The sequence below is a fragment of the Erinaceus europaeus genome, chromosome 12, assembly GCF_950295315.1.
Source record: "Erinaceus europaeus chromosome 12, mEriEur2.1, whole genome shotgun sequence".
Classification (NCBI taxonomy): domain Eukaryota; kingdom Metazoa; phylum Chordata; class Mammalia; order Eulipotyphla; family Erinaceidae; genus Erinaceus; species Erinaceus europaeus.
Genome location: NC_080173.1, coordinates 51,111,396 through 51,127,266, shown reverse-complemented (window position 1 = coordinate 51,127,266; position 15,871 = coordinate 51,111,396). Strand labels below are relative to the sequence as shown.

Sequence of the window (15,871 nt, the reverse complement as noted above, 5' to 3'; positions counted from 1 at the left end):
CTGGAATGGATTAATGAAAAGAACAGGGGAAAACATTTCAAATGGAGAAACTGGTTTATTTGCACTAACTTTGGGTGCAAATAGCCACATTGCTCAAGCTGCTACCCTTTCTTTTGTCTACACTCCTGAAAAATAGTGATTTCAATTTTTCTACTCCCCCCCCCCATCTCTTTTAGAGTTATCTTAATGAGAGACACACAGTGAGAGTCCAGAGCACTGAACCACAGCACCAGCTCTGATTAATGCTGGTGCCAGCGGCTGGACTTCAAGGATAGAAGTCTGGTGCATAGTCACTATGCTCTATCTTGCTGGCTCCTCCATTCAAAATGTCTAGAGGTTAAAGAGTAAAGCGGATCATGCTCTGAGGATGAGAAGGGGCAGTGCTCAGCCAAGATGAAAATGAAGAATAGTTAATACCTCTACATCCCGTTTCAATTTTTCCAGGAAGTTCTTTTTACTCTCTTCTCCCACATGTAGCTTCTGTCCTTCATTGAGAAAGTCATTGTCTTTGAATGTCGGTAAGTCCTTGGCCTGGGAGAATAATTGCTGTGTTAAGCTGGGGAGGCCTGATTCATTCATCCCAGGGAATCCTCTGCTGGGGACAAGGGGAAGGTTCCTTAGCACACAGATGGCCAACCAGCCACATCAGTAGGTCAGTGCAGGATATGGTCTGAGGCTACAGGAGGCAGGAATGGTAAATGTGTAGGATATATCACACAAAGACCAACTAAAGCATGCTCTCCTGCTGAACTTGGACTGCCTCTATGCTCACCAACTCTACTAGGACTGTAAGATGGAAAGTGCCAGCTCTCCAGAACTATGAAGAATCCAGCAAGGGCAGACGTTAAAGGCAGGAGCCAAGGCTTAGGTCAAGGATAAGGGCAGGTGGTGCTGAGTGTCACAGATCATTTGCCTATCTGAACCTGGGCCTGGGGCTACGGTGGAGGAAGGGACAGGATGGCTGACGGGTTTTTCATCCCAAGCAATTCACTCCACATTTTAAACAGCACAGGTCCCAACGTACCTTCTCCTTATCACTTGCTTCTCTGGCAACAGTAGAACCCTGAAAAGATAAAAGCCATCCTAAGTCCAGCTGAGGTAAATCCCAGTGAGCAAGAAAGTCTGCACTAATCTTTGGGTAGAGGGAGTTGGGCGGTAGCTCAGGTGCAGGTGGCGCAAAGCGCAAGGACCCGTGTAAGGATCCCGGTTTGAGCCTCCGGCTCTCTACCCACAGGGGAGTCACTTCACAAATGGTGAAGCAGGTCTGCAGGTGTCGATCTTTCTCTCCCTCTCTCTGTCTTCCCCATCTCCATTTGTCACTGTCCTATCCAACAACGACAACAATAAAACAACAAGAGCAACAAAAGGGAATAAATATTTAAAATAAATAAATAAATATATTTAATCTTTGGGGAGAGCTAGTGAAGTAAGTTGGTTAGAATCCTGGAGGAGGGAGCCAGGCGGTTGCACGACGGGTTAGGCGCACATGGCACGAAGCACAAGGACCAGTGTAAGGATCCCGGTTCAAGCCCCCGGCTCCCCACCTGTAGTGGGGTCGCTTCACAGGCGGTGAAGCAGGTCTGCAGGTGTCTTTCTCTCCCCCTCTCTGTCTTCCCCTCCTCTCTCCATTTCTCTATTTCGTCTCCAACAACAATTACAACAATAACAACAGCGACGATAAACAAGAGCAATGAAAGGGGAAAAAAACAAAATTAAAAACCAGAAAAGAATCCTGGAGGGAAGGGGCTGAGTGGTGGCTCACCTGGTTGAGCACAAGGACCCAGGTTCAAGCCCCTATATTACTTAGCACCTTTGTAATTAATTACTTGCGTAACTACTATGTAGCTTGTCTCTCCCCAGTGAGAAGAAAAGTTCCCTGAGGGCACCACAAGCCTTGTAGTGGCAGACAGGCAGCACTCTGTAAACAGTCAGTGATAGAGGGCACAAATATGTTGCTGCCTCATGCCTCCTCCAGGACTTTTTTTTTTCAATCTTTATCAGACAGACAGCCAGAAATCAAGAGGGTGGGGAGAGACAGGAAGAGGCCAGGTGGTGGCACGCCTGGTTGAGAGTACATGCTACATACAGTATGAAGGACTCATGGTCATGCCCCCAGTCCCTACCTGCAGGAAGAAAAGCTTTGCAAGTGGTGAAGCAGAGCTGCCTCTGTCAAAGACCGTTCACAGAGCGCTGCCTGTCTACCACTACAAACAAGGCTTGTGGTGCCCTCAGGGAACTTTTAACTGGGGAGAGACAAGCTACATAGTAGTTATGCAAGTAATTAATTACAAAGGTGCTAAGCAATGCAGGGGAAAAGACAGAGGACACTGAGAGCAGGTAACATCCGGGCAGGGCAGGACTAGGATTGGGGAGAAACAGTGGCCAAAGCTTTCCTTGTTGAAGAATTAAGATTTGAGCTGAGTTCAAAAGGGTTAATAGTAAGTAACTGTCAGGTGAAGGGGAAGGTAGAGAAAAGGTCAGGAAGATGGTCAGGGTGGGGAGGGAGCAGATTCTAGGCAGCCTATGTGAGCTCCTGGGCAGGAGGGCAGCACAGGCACTTAGGAATGGAAAGGAAGCCATGGCAGCTGTGGTGGAGGTTGCGGGGGTGGTGCGAAGGGATAGAGGTCAGGGAGTAGGCACAAGTATGTTCCTTCTGGTGGCTAGAGGCACACTTGTGCTGTCAGTCTACAGAATGTGGTCAGGTGCCAGAATGCGTGTGTCAGCCCAGCCTACCCAAAACTGCTGCCCTCCATTTGTAATCCCACTGACAGAAGGTGGAGAACATCAATCATTACAGAAAGAGGGTACACTGGGTGGTAGCACAGTGGGTTAAGCGCATGTGGCGCTAAGCTCAAGGATCCTGGTTCGAGCCTCCAGCTCCCCACCTGCAGGGGAATCGCTTCACAAGTGGTGAAGCAGGTCTGCAGGTGTCTATCTTTCTCTCCCCTTCTCTGTCTTCCCTTCCTCTCTCCATTTCTCTTTGTCCTAACAACAACGACATCAATAACAACAACTACAACAACAACAACAAAAAAAAACACAAGGGCAACAAAAGGAAAAATAAGTAAGTATAAAAAATATATTAAACCCACCTGCAGGGGAGTCGCTTCACAGGCGGTGAAGCAGGTCTGCAGGTGTCTATCTTTCTCTCTTCCTCTCTGTCTTCCCCTCCTCTCTCTATTTCTCTCTGTCCTATCCAACAACGACAACAACAATAATAACTACAACAATAAAACAACAAGGGCAACAAAAGGGAATAAATAAAAATAAAATATTAAAAAAATTTTTTTAAATATTTATTAAAAAGAAAAAAGATGTTTTAAAAAAGAGGGTACATTTAGGGCTAGGTAGCCTTTATTGCTGTCATCTGGACAACAAACAGGTTTGTTTTCCTTTGCTTGTTTGTTTTTAATATGTATTACTTATTTTTGCATAGGGACAGAAATATTGAGAGGCAATGGGGAAAAGGGGGCCAGGTGCACAACTGGGTAAGCGTGCACATGTTATAGTGCACAAGGACCCAGGTTCAAGCCTCTGGTCTCCACCTGTAGGGGGAAAGCTTCACAAGTGGTGAAACTGGGCTGCAGGTATTTCTGTGTCTCTCCCTCTCAACCCTGTCTCCTCTCAACTTCTCTCTGTCTCTATCCAATAATAAATAAATTAAAATATTTTGAGAGAGAGAGAGAGTGTGTGTGTGTGTGAGTAAGGACATACAAGGGAAAGAGAGGCACCTGTAGCACTGCTTCACCATTCATGAAGCTTTCCCCCTGCAGATGGGGACCAGAGATTCAAACCTGGATCCTTGTTTGTGTTAACATTTTTTGCTCAGGGGTCATGTGGTGGCGCACGTGGTTGAGCGTACACATCACAGTGCAAGGACCTGGGTTCAATCCATGGGTTCCCACCTGCATGGGGGAAGCTTCACGAGTGGTGAAACAGTGCTGCAGGTGTCTCTCCTCTCAATTTATCTCGATGTATCAAAAAATAAAAACCACTACCCCCCCCCCCCTTTAAATAGTATTGCTGGGGATTGAGCCTGGAACCTTGGAACCTCAGACATGAGAATCTTTTTTGTTTCCTCCAGGGTTATTGCTGGGCTCGGTGCCTGCACCATGAATCCACCGCTCCTGGAAGCCATTTTTTTCCCCTTTTGTTGCCCTTGTTGTTGTAGCCTCGTTGTGGTTATTATTATTACCATTGTTGATGTTGTTTGTTGTTGGATAGGACAGAGAGAAATGGAGAGAGGAGGGGAAGACAGGGGGAGAGAAAGACAGACACCTGCAGACCTGCTTCACCGCCTGTGAAGCGATTCCCCTGCAGGTGGGGAGCCGGGGGCTCCAAGCGGGATCCTTACGCCGGTCCTTGCACTTTGTGCCACCTGCGCTTAACCCACTGCGCCACCACCCGACCCCCGAGAATCTTTTTGTATAACAATTCTGCTATCTCGGGAGTTGGGCTGTAGCACAGCAGGTTAAGCGCAGGTAGCACAAAGCACAAGGACCAGCATAAGGATCCCGGTTCGAACCCCGGCTCCCCACCTGCAGGGGAGTCCCTTCACAGGCGATGAAGCAGGTCTGCAGGTGTCTATCTTTCTCTCCTCCTCTCTGTCTTCCCCTCCTCTCTCCATTTCTCTCTGTCCTATCCAACAATGACAACAACAATAATAACTACAATAAAAACAACAAGGGCAACAAAAGGGAATAAATAAAATATTTAAAAAAAAAGTTTACAAAAAAAATTTTTGTTTTAAATAATAATAAAAAAAACAATTCTGCTATCTCCCTGGCCCCAAAGAGCTTTTGGGTCACAGGAACTAGGCAGTCAACTCTAGAGTCACCAAGACCAAACATAATCTCTGGCCTTCACATCAGGTGGAAACTGGGACTGTGGTCCCTCCAAGTATCAAGGAAAGGACGGCTATAGAACTGAGAAAGAGTCTTTACCTTGAGGTCATACTTGCGGTGCACAGTGAGTCGATGGCTGAACACATTCCTGGTAACCACCATGTAGGTTTCCACACCGTCCACAGTCAGGCGGTACATGCCCAGAAACTGTGGCAAAAGGGTGTTGCCATGACATTCCACTATGAACTAGGAAAGAAGGGAGGGAAGATAGGAAGGCGAAAGAATCGATGCCAAGAAGGAATAAACACTGCCTGGGATCCTAATGGTCCCCAAATTGGTCTTCAAACTATGAAGTTATTTATGAGAGCCCCTCAGGTAGTAGTAATCCAAACCCAACCACCACCTGGGATGGCAGAGAGTGAGAGAAAGCAGTGCACAGCACCTTTGGTTCCCTATTAGCTGGAATTTCAATGAAGGACAATTACTAACGTAGGCTGTTCATCTCCTCTGCTGGCCAGAAACGGGAAAGCCAAAGTGGGGAGCGGGGACTCAGAGGCAGGGTTTTATGGTAATGATTTGTGTCTGGGAAAACAGGGTAGCTTTATTTTAAAAGCTCTTACTCAAGCCATGCCCCAGGGTCTTCTGCTGCAACTCCCAAAAGGTCAGAAGCGCCTCCCACTACTTTTCAGGAGCCCCAGAAAAGCCAGCTTTCTTCAAAGATCCAACAAGCAGGCGTCGCACAGGCATTCAGATGGTGCCACCGCCCTCCCTGCTTTTCTCACAGACAAAGTCCAGAGGAGTGGAGTCAAACAGGAAAAGAAATAACCCTCTGGAGTTGACAGGACCTTTTTTAGAAGAATCCAGGAGGGGCCAGGTAGTGGCACACATGGTCACATGGTTGAGTGCACACATTACCATGTGCAAGGACCTGGGTTCAAATCCTTGTTCCCCACCTATAGCAGGGGAGCTTCATGAGTGGTGAAGCAGGGCTGCAGGTGGAGGTGTGACTCTTTTTATCTCCTCAAATTTTCTTTGTCCGGTCGAGTATAAAGCATTAGGAGAAATGAAGCAGGTGCCAGAATGTAAACAATTCCCAGTGATGACAAGAAACAGCTGAGCAACTAGCGCTGTGTGAGAGCATGCCTTCATTTCTATTCTTTTTTCAAGTAGGCAGCTTTTTTGTTTATTTGTTTGTGTTTGTTTTGTCGTTTGCAGATCCACCATACAAGGGGAGGTTCAAGTAATAGTTTACCAGAAAGAACCGTCACCAGAGAAGACCTCCCACTAGGGCTCCCTTCTTCTACTCCGACCCATCCTCTACTGTCCCGGCTCAGGACTCACTCACCATACCTGGTGGTATTTCTTTAAGATGTTGTGCATCTCAGCCACATCCTCACTAGAGACAGTCTTGATAACGAAGCGACGATCATAGGTGGTAAGGAAACGGGTGCCGCACCGGCCCTGGCTGTCACTGTTGATCGGGGCACTACGTGTCACTGAGTTCTGATGGGCCAAGATAAAAGAAGGCTGATCTTGGGAGGGGAACAAGGACTTTACCTTGAGTCTTCTCTTTATTTTGTAGTGCTAGGGCCTCTCACATACACAATGAGTCAAGCTCTTCATTCTTTTATTTTAGACACAGAGAGACAGAGGGAAAGAGACACCATTGCACTGCTCCACCAACCATGGAGTTTTCCATGGTGCCATGATGCTTCCTCGTGGTTCTGGGTTTATGTCTGGAGCCTCGCACGTGACGTGGTAAGGTGCTGGCTCTCCCAGGCAATCTGTCTCCCCGTCCTGAGATTTCCCTTATGGGTCAGACTGTTCTAATGCTACTGATACTGAGAAAACATGAACCTTACCCATCACTTTTGTCACAAGAAGTCTACTGCCTGCTTCTAACTCCCAACTGGGCTGGAAAGAGGACTAATTATGAAATGTTTCCTTTCACTCTGATCAAAAAGAGGTAGCCTGCAAACTAAACTCTACCTCCTCACATGTAGACTCACATTAGACTAGGTTCTAATCCTGGCGCTCATATGGACTATGACCTTGGGTCAGCCATTTCACTTCACTACCTCTGGGCTTCAACTGGAACACAAGGAGGAAGACTGAGCTGCGTTTCACAGTCTTCTTAGGTGACAAAGCTGAGGAAAGAGTCAAGAAGTTTAACAAAGAAAAAAGAAGGAGGAGGAGGAGGAGAAGGAAGGGGGATGAGTGGTGACACACCAGGTGAAGCACACATAGTACTAAGTGTGAGGATCCTGGTTGAGGCCTTGGGCTCCCCACCTGCAGGAAGGTCGCTTCACAAGCAATGAAGCAGGTCTGTAGGTGTCTCTCTTTCTATCTCCCCTTTCTCTCTGTCCTATCCAATTTTTTAAAAGTGGGAAAAAATGGCTTCTAGGAGCAGTGGATTCATAGTACCAACACTGAGCACCCTGGAGGGAAAAAAAGGAAGAGGAGGAAGAGAAAGAGAAGGAGAAGAGAGGGAGAGAGGAGTAAGAGAAGTGGAGGACAAGCAGGAAGAGGAAGAAGCAGCAGCCATGATGCAGCCATCTCTTTTTTCTGTCTAGTTAAAAGCTAGAAAACCCTTTCTAAAGCAGATACTGGTCCTCATCTCACTTCTCCCTCCAATCAAATCCCTACATATCAGTGTAGGGCTATGAAGTAGTTAGTTCAAGAGAATTTGCTTCTGTTCCAGCACCTCAATCCCACTCAGCTCAAAGAGTAGTAGAAGCCTGAGAGGGTGGGTGTAGATAGCATAATGGTTATACAAAAAGACTCTCATGCCTAACGCTCCAAAGTCCCAGGTTCAAACCCCCTCCCCCACCATAAACCAGAGCTGAGTAATGCTCTGGTAAAATAAAAAAGAAAATAATAAAATAATCATAATAGTAAACCAGAGCTAGGTGATCTGGGAGATGATGCAGTAGATAAGGCACTGGTCTCTCAAGCACTGGGTGCCAAATTCAATCCTCGGCAGCACATGTACCAGAGTAATGTTTGGTTCTTTCTTTTTCTCCTTCTATCTTTCTCATTAATAAATAAATTAAATCTTGAAAAGAAGGAAGGAAGAAGAAAGAAAGAAAGAAAGAAAGAAAGAAAGAAAGAAAGAAAGAAAAGAAAAGAAAAGAAAGGGGGAGTTGGGAGTCGGGCGGTAGTGCCGCGGGTTAACCACATGTGGCGCAAAGCGCAAGGACCAGTGTAAAGATCCCGGTTTGAATCCCCGGCTCCCCACCTGCAGGGGGTGTCGCTTCACAAGCGGTGAAGCAGGTCTGCAGGTGTCTATCTTTCTCTCCCCCTCTCTGTCTTCCCCTCCTCTCTCCATTTCTCTCTGTCCTATCCAACAACAACACCACCAATAACAACAACAAAGATAAACAACAAGCGCAACAAAAGGGAAAAATAGCCTCCAGGAGCAGTGGATTCATAGTGCAGGAACTGAGCCCCAGCAATAACCCTGGAGGCAGAAAAAAAAAAAAAAGAAAGAAAGAAAGAAAAAGAAAAGGGAGCATCATCTTCATGGGGAAATAAAAGTCTGAAGTATCAAGGGGTTCTCTAAATTAAAAAACAGTGGTCCTACCAGTAAGATGTAAAGGCCTCACGCCCAGTTGGGAAGGATAGTGCTATCCTCATCTGACTCACAAATTAATCAAACCTGGGGTACTGTGGGAACCCCCACCTACAGTATTGGTAATCCAAGAGCACAGAGTCCTCTTCCTGAACACCATTCTCCTGCCCTCATCTCAGTCTTGGGCAGTCATTTGCCTACAGCCTATATGGAAAAACACAAATGCTGAGAGAATGTGCTGGGATGGCCAACGGAGTGGAGTGGGAGGAGTCATAATGGAGGGAGATGGCCCAGCAGCCAGATAATGACAAGAAGCTGCAATTTAACAAGATCAGAAGAGAAAACACAAGTAGAACCTGAACTAGAGAACTAGAGTTGGTGTATCGCACCAAAGTAAAAGACTCTGGGGTGGGGGTGGGGGTGGGAGGGCGAGTACAGGTCCAAAAAGGATGACAGCGAACCTGGTGGGGGTCGTATTGTTATGTGGAAAACTGAGAAATGTTATATATGTACAAACTATTGTATTCACTATCGAATGTAAAACATTAGTCCCTCAATAAAGAAATTAAAAAAAAAAAACAACTTGGTACCTTCATGGTGAATTATATGGTTTGCAAATTATATCTCAATTAAGATGTTAACAGAACAACATAAAATCAATTAATCAAATTTAGAAATATATATTTATAAAGCATAACAGATAGTTATAAGATTTGTCATATTAAAAAATTGTAAGAGCACATACCTTCATTTACAAACAACAAAGTAAAAAATTAAATTGCCTTAAGGGTCCATTGACTTGAAAAAAAATGTATAAGGTATACAGCATGTTAAACATTAGAAAGGTTCATAATTTTATTTTTGGAATGAAAAATTGTTAACTTTATTTCTTAAAAAAAGAAAAAAGAAAAAGTTGCAATATAACAATAAGTTCTCAGAAAACCTGCCTCTTACTGGGTCACGTTCGATTTAGAGCTTAACAGAGAGGGCTAGAGGGACCTCCCAGGACTTCTTAGACACGGACACTCGATTTCTGACATCTTGTCACCTTCATCACTTCACAATACTTTGCCTGTGAAGCCTCCAGAGTGAAGGAGAGAGGGGAAATTCACTCAAGGTCCATTCTGTTCTTTTATTTTTTAGAACTTTTAAAAAAAGATTTATTTAATTTCCACTCTGTTCTTTATGACTACTTTGTGAAAGGTTTACTGGGAACAGGGCAGGAGAAATGAAGATTTGGGGCATTTCATAGGCTGGGTGGTGGTGCATATGGTTGAGTGCACCTTTTACAATGCACAAGGACCTGAGTTTGAGCCCCCAGATCCCATCTGCAGGGGAAAAGCTTTGTGACTGGTGAAGCAGTGCCGCAGGTATCTTTCTGTCTCTCTCTCCCTATCCAATACATAAATAAAGCAAATGAAAAAAATTAATTAAGAAAAAGATTTGTGGTATTTCACTAGACTACATCCTCCTTTTGGTCTTCTCAGACCACTGAAAATCTTCTATAATTCTCTTTCTTTTTTCCACCTATAATTTTTAAATATCTTACTATTTTATTTTAATTAGAAAGAGTCGATACAGAAGGAAAGATACTGGGAGAGGGGGGAGAGAGAGAGAGTTAGAGAGAAAGAGAGAGACAGAGAGGCACAGCAGAAAACTTCTCAGTTCTGACATATGGTGGTGTTCGGGATTGAACCTGAGACCTCAGTCTCAGGCTTGAAAGGCTTTTACATAACCATTATGCTGTCTCCCCAGCCCCACCCCCATCTAGAATTCTTACTGCTCTGAAAATAAAGTGGATCTGGTTTTAAGCCCCTGGTCTCCACCTGCAGGGGGACAGCTTCACAAGATGTGAAACAGTACTGCAGGTGTCTCTCTCTTCCCCCTTCCTCTCAATTTCTGTCTGTCTCTGTCCAACAACTATATATATACTTTTTAAAACATTTTTCTCTTCTTTACCATCAGGCTAGCTGCCATGAGAAGAAGGTACAAGGAAGGTGATAGGTGGCGAAGTCACAGAGCTTTGTCTATGAATCAGCCTAGAATATCTTGATTTGAGCAACGATTCTTCCCAATAGGCCAAAAGCCTATGACACTCTCGCCCCTACCAATCCCACTGCCCAAAAACCAGGACAGGGGACAAATTTAAGAGATGATACTCCTACCTGGCAAGGTTACACTACCCTTGAAGTCTTGCTTCTCTAATCTGTCTTATCTGGTTTAAGAGACCTCACTGCTCAGCAACAAATTTCTTTTTTTTTTAACTTTTTTTTATTATATTTATTTATTTTCCCTTTTGTTGCCCTTGTTGTTTTTATTGTTGCTGTTGTTAACTGATGTTGTTGTTGTTGGATAGGACAGAGAGAAATGGAGAGGGGAGGGGAAGACAGAGGGGGGGAGAGAAAGATAGACACCTGCAGACCTGCTTCACCGCCTGTGAAAGGACTCCCCTGCAGTTGGGGAGCCGGGTGCTCCAACCGGGATCCTTACTCCGGTCCTTGTGCTTTGCACCACGTGCACTTAACCCGCTGCGCTACCACCCAACTCCCACAAATTTCTCTTTTAAGTCAAACTAAGAAGGAGAAGGATTCTTTAGCCTAGATTGGGAATGTCAGACTAAAATGAAGCAGCTTCCATAGACCCCTCTACCTCCCATTGTTCTCCATCCCAGGAAGGGGAATTGGGACTTTCTCTCTATGAAGCCTGAGCCTGTGTGGCATCATCAGAAGCACTTCTCAGGCCTTCACCCCTCTAAGAAAGAGCCCACCAGCACTGAGAAGAAGAGAGCCTGGGCTGAGAGAGACATAAGAGCAAAACAGAGCACAGAAAACAGTAGACTTTCTCTTCTCTACTTGTACTGTGGCTGCCTGGTCCCACTTTACTCCCTAGTCCCACTAGTCCAGTTTGGCAGATACTGTACCTGGTAATCCTGATCATCTATGCCAAACCTCTCCCGGAGATTTCGGAACACCATGGGGCAATACTCCTTAAATTTAAAGCGGCTGGGGAGATTCTCCCTAGGAAAAAGCAGAGAAATGCCGCAGTAGATAAAATACTGGACTTGAAAGCATGAAGTCTCAAGAATAATACCTGGTATCAAATGCACCAGTGATACCCTGGTTCTCTCTCCCTCTCAAATAGATAAAGTAAATTTTTTCTAATGTCGGTTTCTAGATGATGGCAGGTGGCTCACCCAGTGGCGCATACACATTACCATGCTTGAATCCTTGGATTTGAGTCTTGGGTCACCATATGGGAGCATCTGCAAGGAGGAACCTTCACAAGCAGTAAAGTGGGGGTAGATAGCATGATGGTTATGCAAACAGACTGACATGCCTGCAGCTCTGAAGTTCCAGATTCAATCCCCTGCACCACCATAAGCCAGAGATGATCAGTCCTCTGGTTAAAAAAAAAAAAAAAAAGGAAAAAAGGCTATGGGCAAACAAGGAACTGATACAAAAAGGTGAATTTGACGATATACAAAATCACAAGCAGTAAAGTGATGGTACAATATTTCTCTAGCTCTCTCCATCTGCTTTCTCCCTCTCCCTCATACTCTATCTAGAAAAGAAAAAAGTGGGGAGAATGGCCACCAGGAGTGGTGGAGTCATAAAGACACTGAGCCAGGTGATAACCCTGGTAGCAACAACAAATTATAGTTCCCAGACATCCTGAAGGTGGGCCTGGAAATGGGCATTTTGAACAAAAATTCCAGGTGATTCTGAACATACAAAATGGTAAAACTTCATAACCTTTGTTCACTTTATAAAAATTAATTCTGCAGGGAGTCGGGCTGTAGCGCAGCGGGTTAAGCGCAGGTGGCGCAAAGCACAAGGACCGGCATAAGGATCCCGGTTCGAGCCCCGGCTCCCCACCTGCAGGGGAGTCGCTTCACAGGCGGTGAAACAGGTCTGCAGGTGTCTATCTTTCTGTCTCTGTCTTCCCCTCCTCTCTCCATTTCTCTCTGTCCTATCCAACAACAATAACAACAACAATAACTACAACAATAAAACAACAAGGGCAACAAAAGGGAATAAATAAAATATGTAAAAAAAAAATTAATTCTGCAGTGTGCTCATGATTTGTGCACTTTACCTGAGTATATATTTCAGTGAAATTACAAGAAAAAAAAAAAGGCAGGCTGAATGTAGGCCTCCCTTCATAAAACACTGTACTTGTTCCAGGGAGTGGCAACATATGAACATAAGCTGTGAGCAGTGTTCGTGTGACAGCTGAAGGGAAAGGTTCCTAGCCTCTGGGGATATTCCCAGCCAAACATTCTGAAGATAGTTATATCCAGTAGCCCTGCTTTTGGCTTCCACTGGGAGGGACAGGAAGGGTGCATCAAGTCTAAGAGGCCTTCGGTAAATTGGCTGGGATCCCATCTTTTCATGGAAACTTATTCCTGGCTGCTGGCACCATCTCCTTGGTCCTTTCCATTCCTTGGTGAGTCTCCAGGCTTCCAGGAGGAGAGGAGCACCTGAAAGCAATGTGTTCTCAAACCCCTACCACCCTCCACCACCCTTTACCCTGCTTAGAAAACTAAGAGTTTTTCAGTCTATTACAGGATGACGGCCTTTGAGAGGAAAAAGAAAGAAAGAAAAGCAGTGGCTTCTCATAAAGTCTGGTCTGCCTTATAGATCCATCTTCTAGTAAATAACGCTGGAGTTTGATTGCTTTCACAATCAAGTAAATCAAAGTGATAGAATTTCACTAGTGGCTGTGAATCCCGAAATAAGTGGTGTGGTACCCAATTCCAAAGCCCTAACCTCAGGGATGTTGATGTCCTTTCACACACACCTAAGTTTACACTAGGGAAGTGACTTTTGGAAAGTCTCATGGGTGGGTTCTGAATGCCAGGGAACCAACCAGGGTTGAAGGCTGGAAGCTTCAATTCCATCCCTCTGACCAGCAGGAAGGGAAAAGGGGCTGGAGGCTAAATCAGTTCTTCTTCTAGCGTTTGCCCTTCTTCCGTAGCCAGTCAACAGCGTCAGGTTGAGCCTGATGTAAAGTTTCGAGACCTCCTTTGAATCTGGAGAGGTGGCAGTCGTTGACTATGTGGGTCATAGTCTGTCTGGAGCCGCAGGGGCAGTTTGTCATCAATGTTCAATGACTTAATCTACCATTAACTGAACCTATGAAGGCTTCCAAGATGAAGCCTCCATAAAAATCTGAAAAGGGGGGGTCGGGCGGTAATGCAGCGGGTTAAGCGCACGTGGCGCACAGTGCAAGGACCAGCGTGAAGATCCCGGTTCAAGTCCCTGGCTCCCCACCTGCAGGGGAGTCGCTTCACAGACAGTGAAGCAGGCCTGCAGGTGTCTGTCTTTCTCTCCCCCCCTCTGTCTTCCTCTCCTCTCTCCATTTCTCTGTCCTATCCAACAACAGAGACATCAATAACAATGACAATAACAACAATAAAAACAACAACAAGGGCAACAAAATGGGAAAATGAATAAATAAATATTAAAAAAAAAAAAAAAGTCCGGGGAGGATGGCAAACCTAGAGAAGGAAAGGAAGCTTTAAATCTCTTCCCGCATACCTTGTCCTATATCTTTATTTATTTATTATATTTGTTTTTTAATTTTAAATCTTTTTACTTTATTTATTATTAGGTAAAGACAGAGAGAAATTGAGATGGGAAGGTAGGGATACACCTATAGCACTGCTTCACCACTCATAAAGCTTCCCCCCTTGCAGATGGGGACCAGGGGCTTAAGCCCAGGTCCTTGCACACTGTATTGTGTTTGTGCTTAACCAGTGTGCCACTGTCTGGTCCCTCTTTTTTTTTTTTTTTTTTAAATTTGTTCCTGAGTTGTATGCTTTCATAATAAACCAGTAGCTACTAAGTCAGCTATTTTCCTGAGTTCTGCGAACACTCCAACAAATGTATCAAAATTGATGGGGGTACTATGGGAATGCTTGATCTATAATAGATCAGTCGAAAACACAAGTGACAATCTGAACTTGCAACTGGCACCTGAAATAGAGAGAGGAGAGAGAAAGGCTGTGGGACCGAGTCTTCAGCCTGTGGAATCTGATGTTGACTCCAGGTAGATAGTATCAGAACTGAAGAGAATTATAAAGCAACCAGCTAGTATCACAGAATTGCTTGATAAACGGAAAACCCGTACATCTAGTATCAAACGTGGAGTAAAGCATGGTAATTGAATACGAACAGAGGCAAGATACAGGAAAAATTTCCCTTTATCTGTGTGGCAAGATGTTATTACTTACTATGGCAGAAAGAGGCCACTAAGGGATGTTTTCAAATCAAGCTTCTCCTCCGGGCTAACAGTCTGGGAGTGATGGGGTGACAAGAGCCCAAGGACTGTAGGACAATGGAGAGTGGAACAAGGATTCAAATGTAGAAAGGAGAATTTGAGCAGCAAATAAGCCTTCAGGAGATGCACAGTGGAATGAAAAAGCAGGTCAACTGTGCCAGGCAGCATGGCTGCTCCAAGAAATCTGTAACAACCTACGGACATCAGTGTAGTCCAAGAAGCCACAAAAAAAAAGGGGGGGGGGGGGAGTGCCTTTGAACAGTGTGCTAGGGCACTATGCTCAGTTTCTCATTCACACACCAGTTGAGAGAAAAATACTGGCTGCATCCCAGGCCAGAAGCATGCCTGGACGCTTCTTGCCTCCAGATAAGATCAAGATAGAACCACTGCAGTCAGCTGGATACCCCAGCTCCTGAGCGGCTCACTTCTACCTAAACTGGTCCAAGATGATCACCCTGGGCTGAGCTAGATGTCCCAGGAATGAGAGGTAGTCTGGTAAAAGAGATGACAAAAGTGGGGCGGGGGGGTGGAGGTGGGACTTGCACAGAATGCATTTATCTGGCCAGTTTTCCAGCTCTGTGATCTTGGTGTTACTGTCACACCCTGCCAGGTGCTGGCTTGGCTCCTACCTGGGTGAGATTTCAGAAGCTTTCTGCCTTGAGGGTAAGGACTGCCTGAGTCTACTGGGCAGGCGACTTACTTATTGAAGAGATGATTGTCCACCTTGATCTTGCTGTATGCTTTGAAGTCATCTGGCATTAGCATGACGGGGACAGGGACATTGCTCAGTTCATTGATCTGCAAAACAAGGGGGAAATGAGGTTCTGTGAAGAGGCCACTTAACCTCAGAGAGACAGCATACTACAATTTCACCAATAAAGTCCATAGATTCCCCTTCCCCGCCCCCTCTGACTTTATCTCTGCTCTTCAAATAAATTCCTAAGTTCATCTTTACCTACTGAAATTATCCCCACTTGACAAGGTCCAACTCAAAAAGCACCTTATTCATAAAGCTTTCCATGACTTTCTAGACCATGAATGTTCTTTCCCATCTTGGAATTCCTGAAGTGGTTTTAATATTCACCTTTTGGCCATCTCACAGCCTGCTCATATTGTAGCTAATGTTTACATCCCTCACCAGTCTGTGAAACTAGAAGCTAGGTAAAATCTTTTT

The 15,871-nt window shown here is 45.1% G+C and overlaps 1 protein-coding gene across 1 annotated transcript in view; it reads right to left on the bottom strand.

The window, feature by feature from the left end:
* PIP4K2B (phosphatidylinositol-5-phosphate 4-kinase type 2 beta) overlaps positions 1-15,871 on the bottom strand; it is a 41,728-nt gene that overhangs the window by 15,323 nt on the left and 10,534 nt on the right. Inside the window, exons 2-7 of the mRNA XM_007530924.3 lie at positions 15,398-15,495; positions 11,336-11,432; positions 6,195-6,347; positions 4,944-5,090; positions 1,025-1,063; positions 418-531 (exon numbers count right to left, since the gene is read on the bottom strand). Coding sequence (XP_007530986.1) covers positions 418-531; positions 1,025-1,063; positions 4,944-5,090; positions 6,195-6,347; positions 11,336-11,432; positions 15,398-15,495 — 648 coding nt within the window. The remainder of the gene's footprint in view (positions 1-417; positions 532-1,024; positions 1,064-4,943; positions 5,091-6,194; positions 6,348-11,335; positions 11,433-15,397; positions 15,496-15,871) is intronic.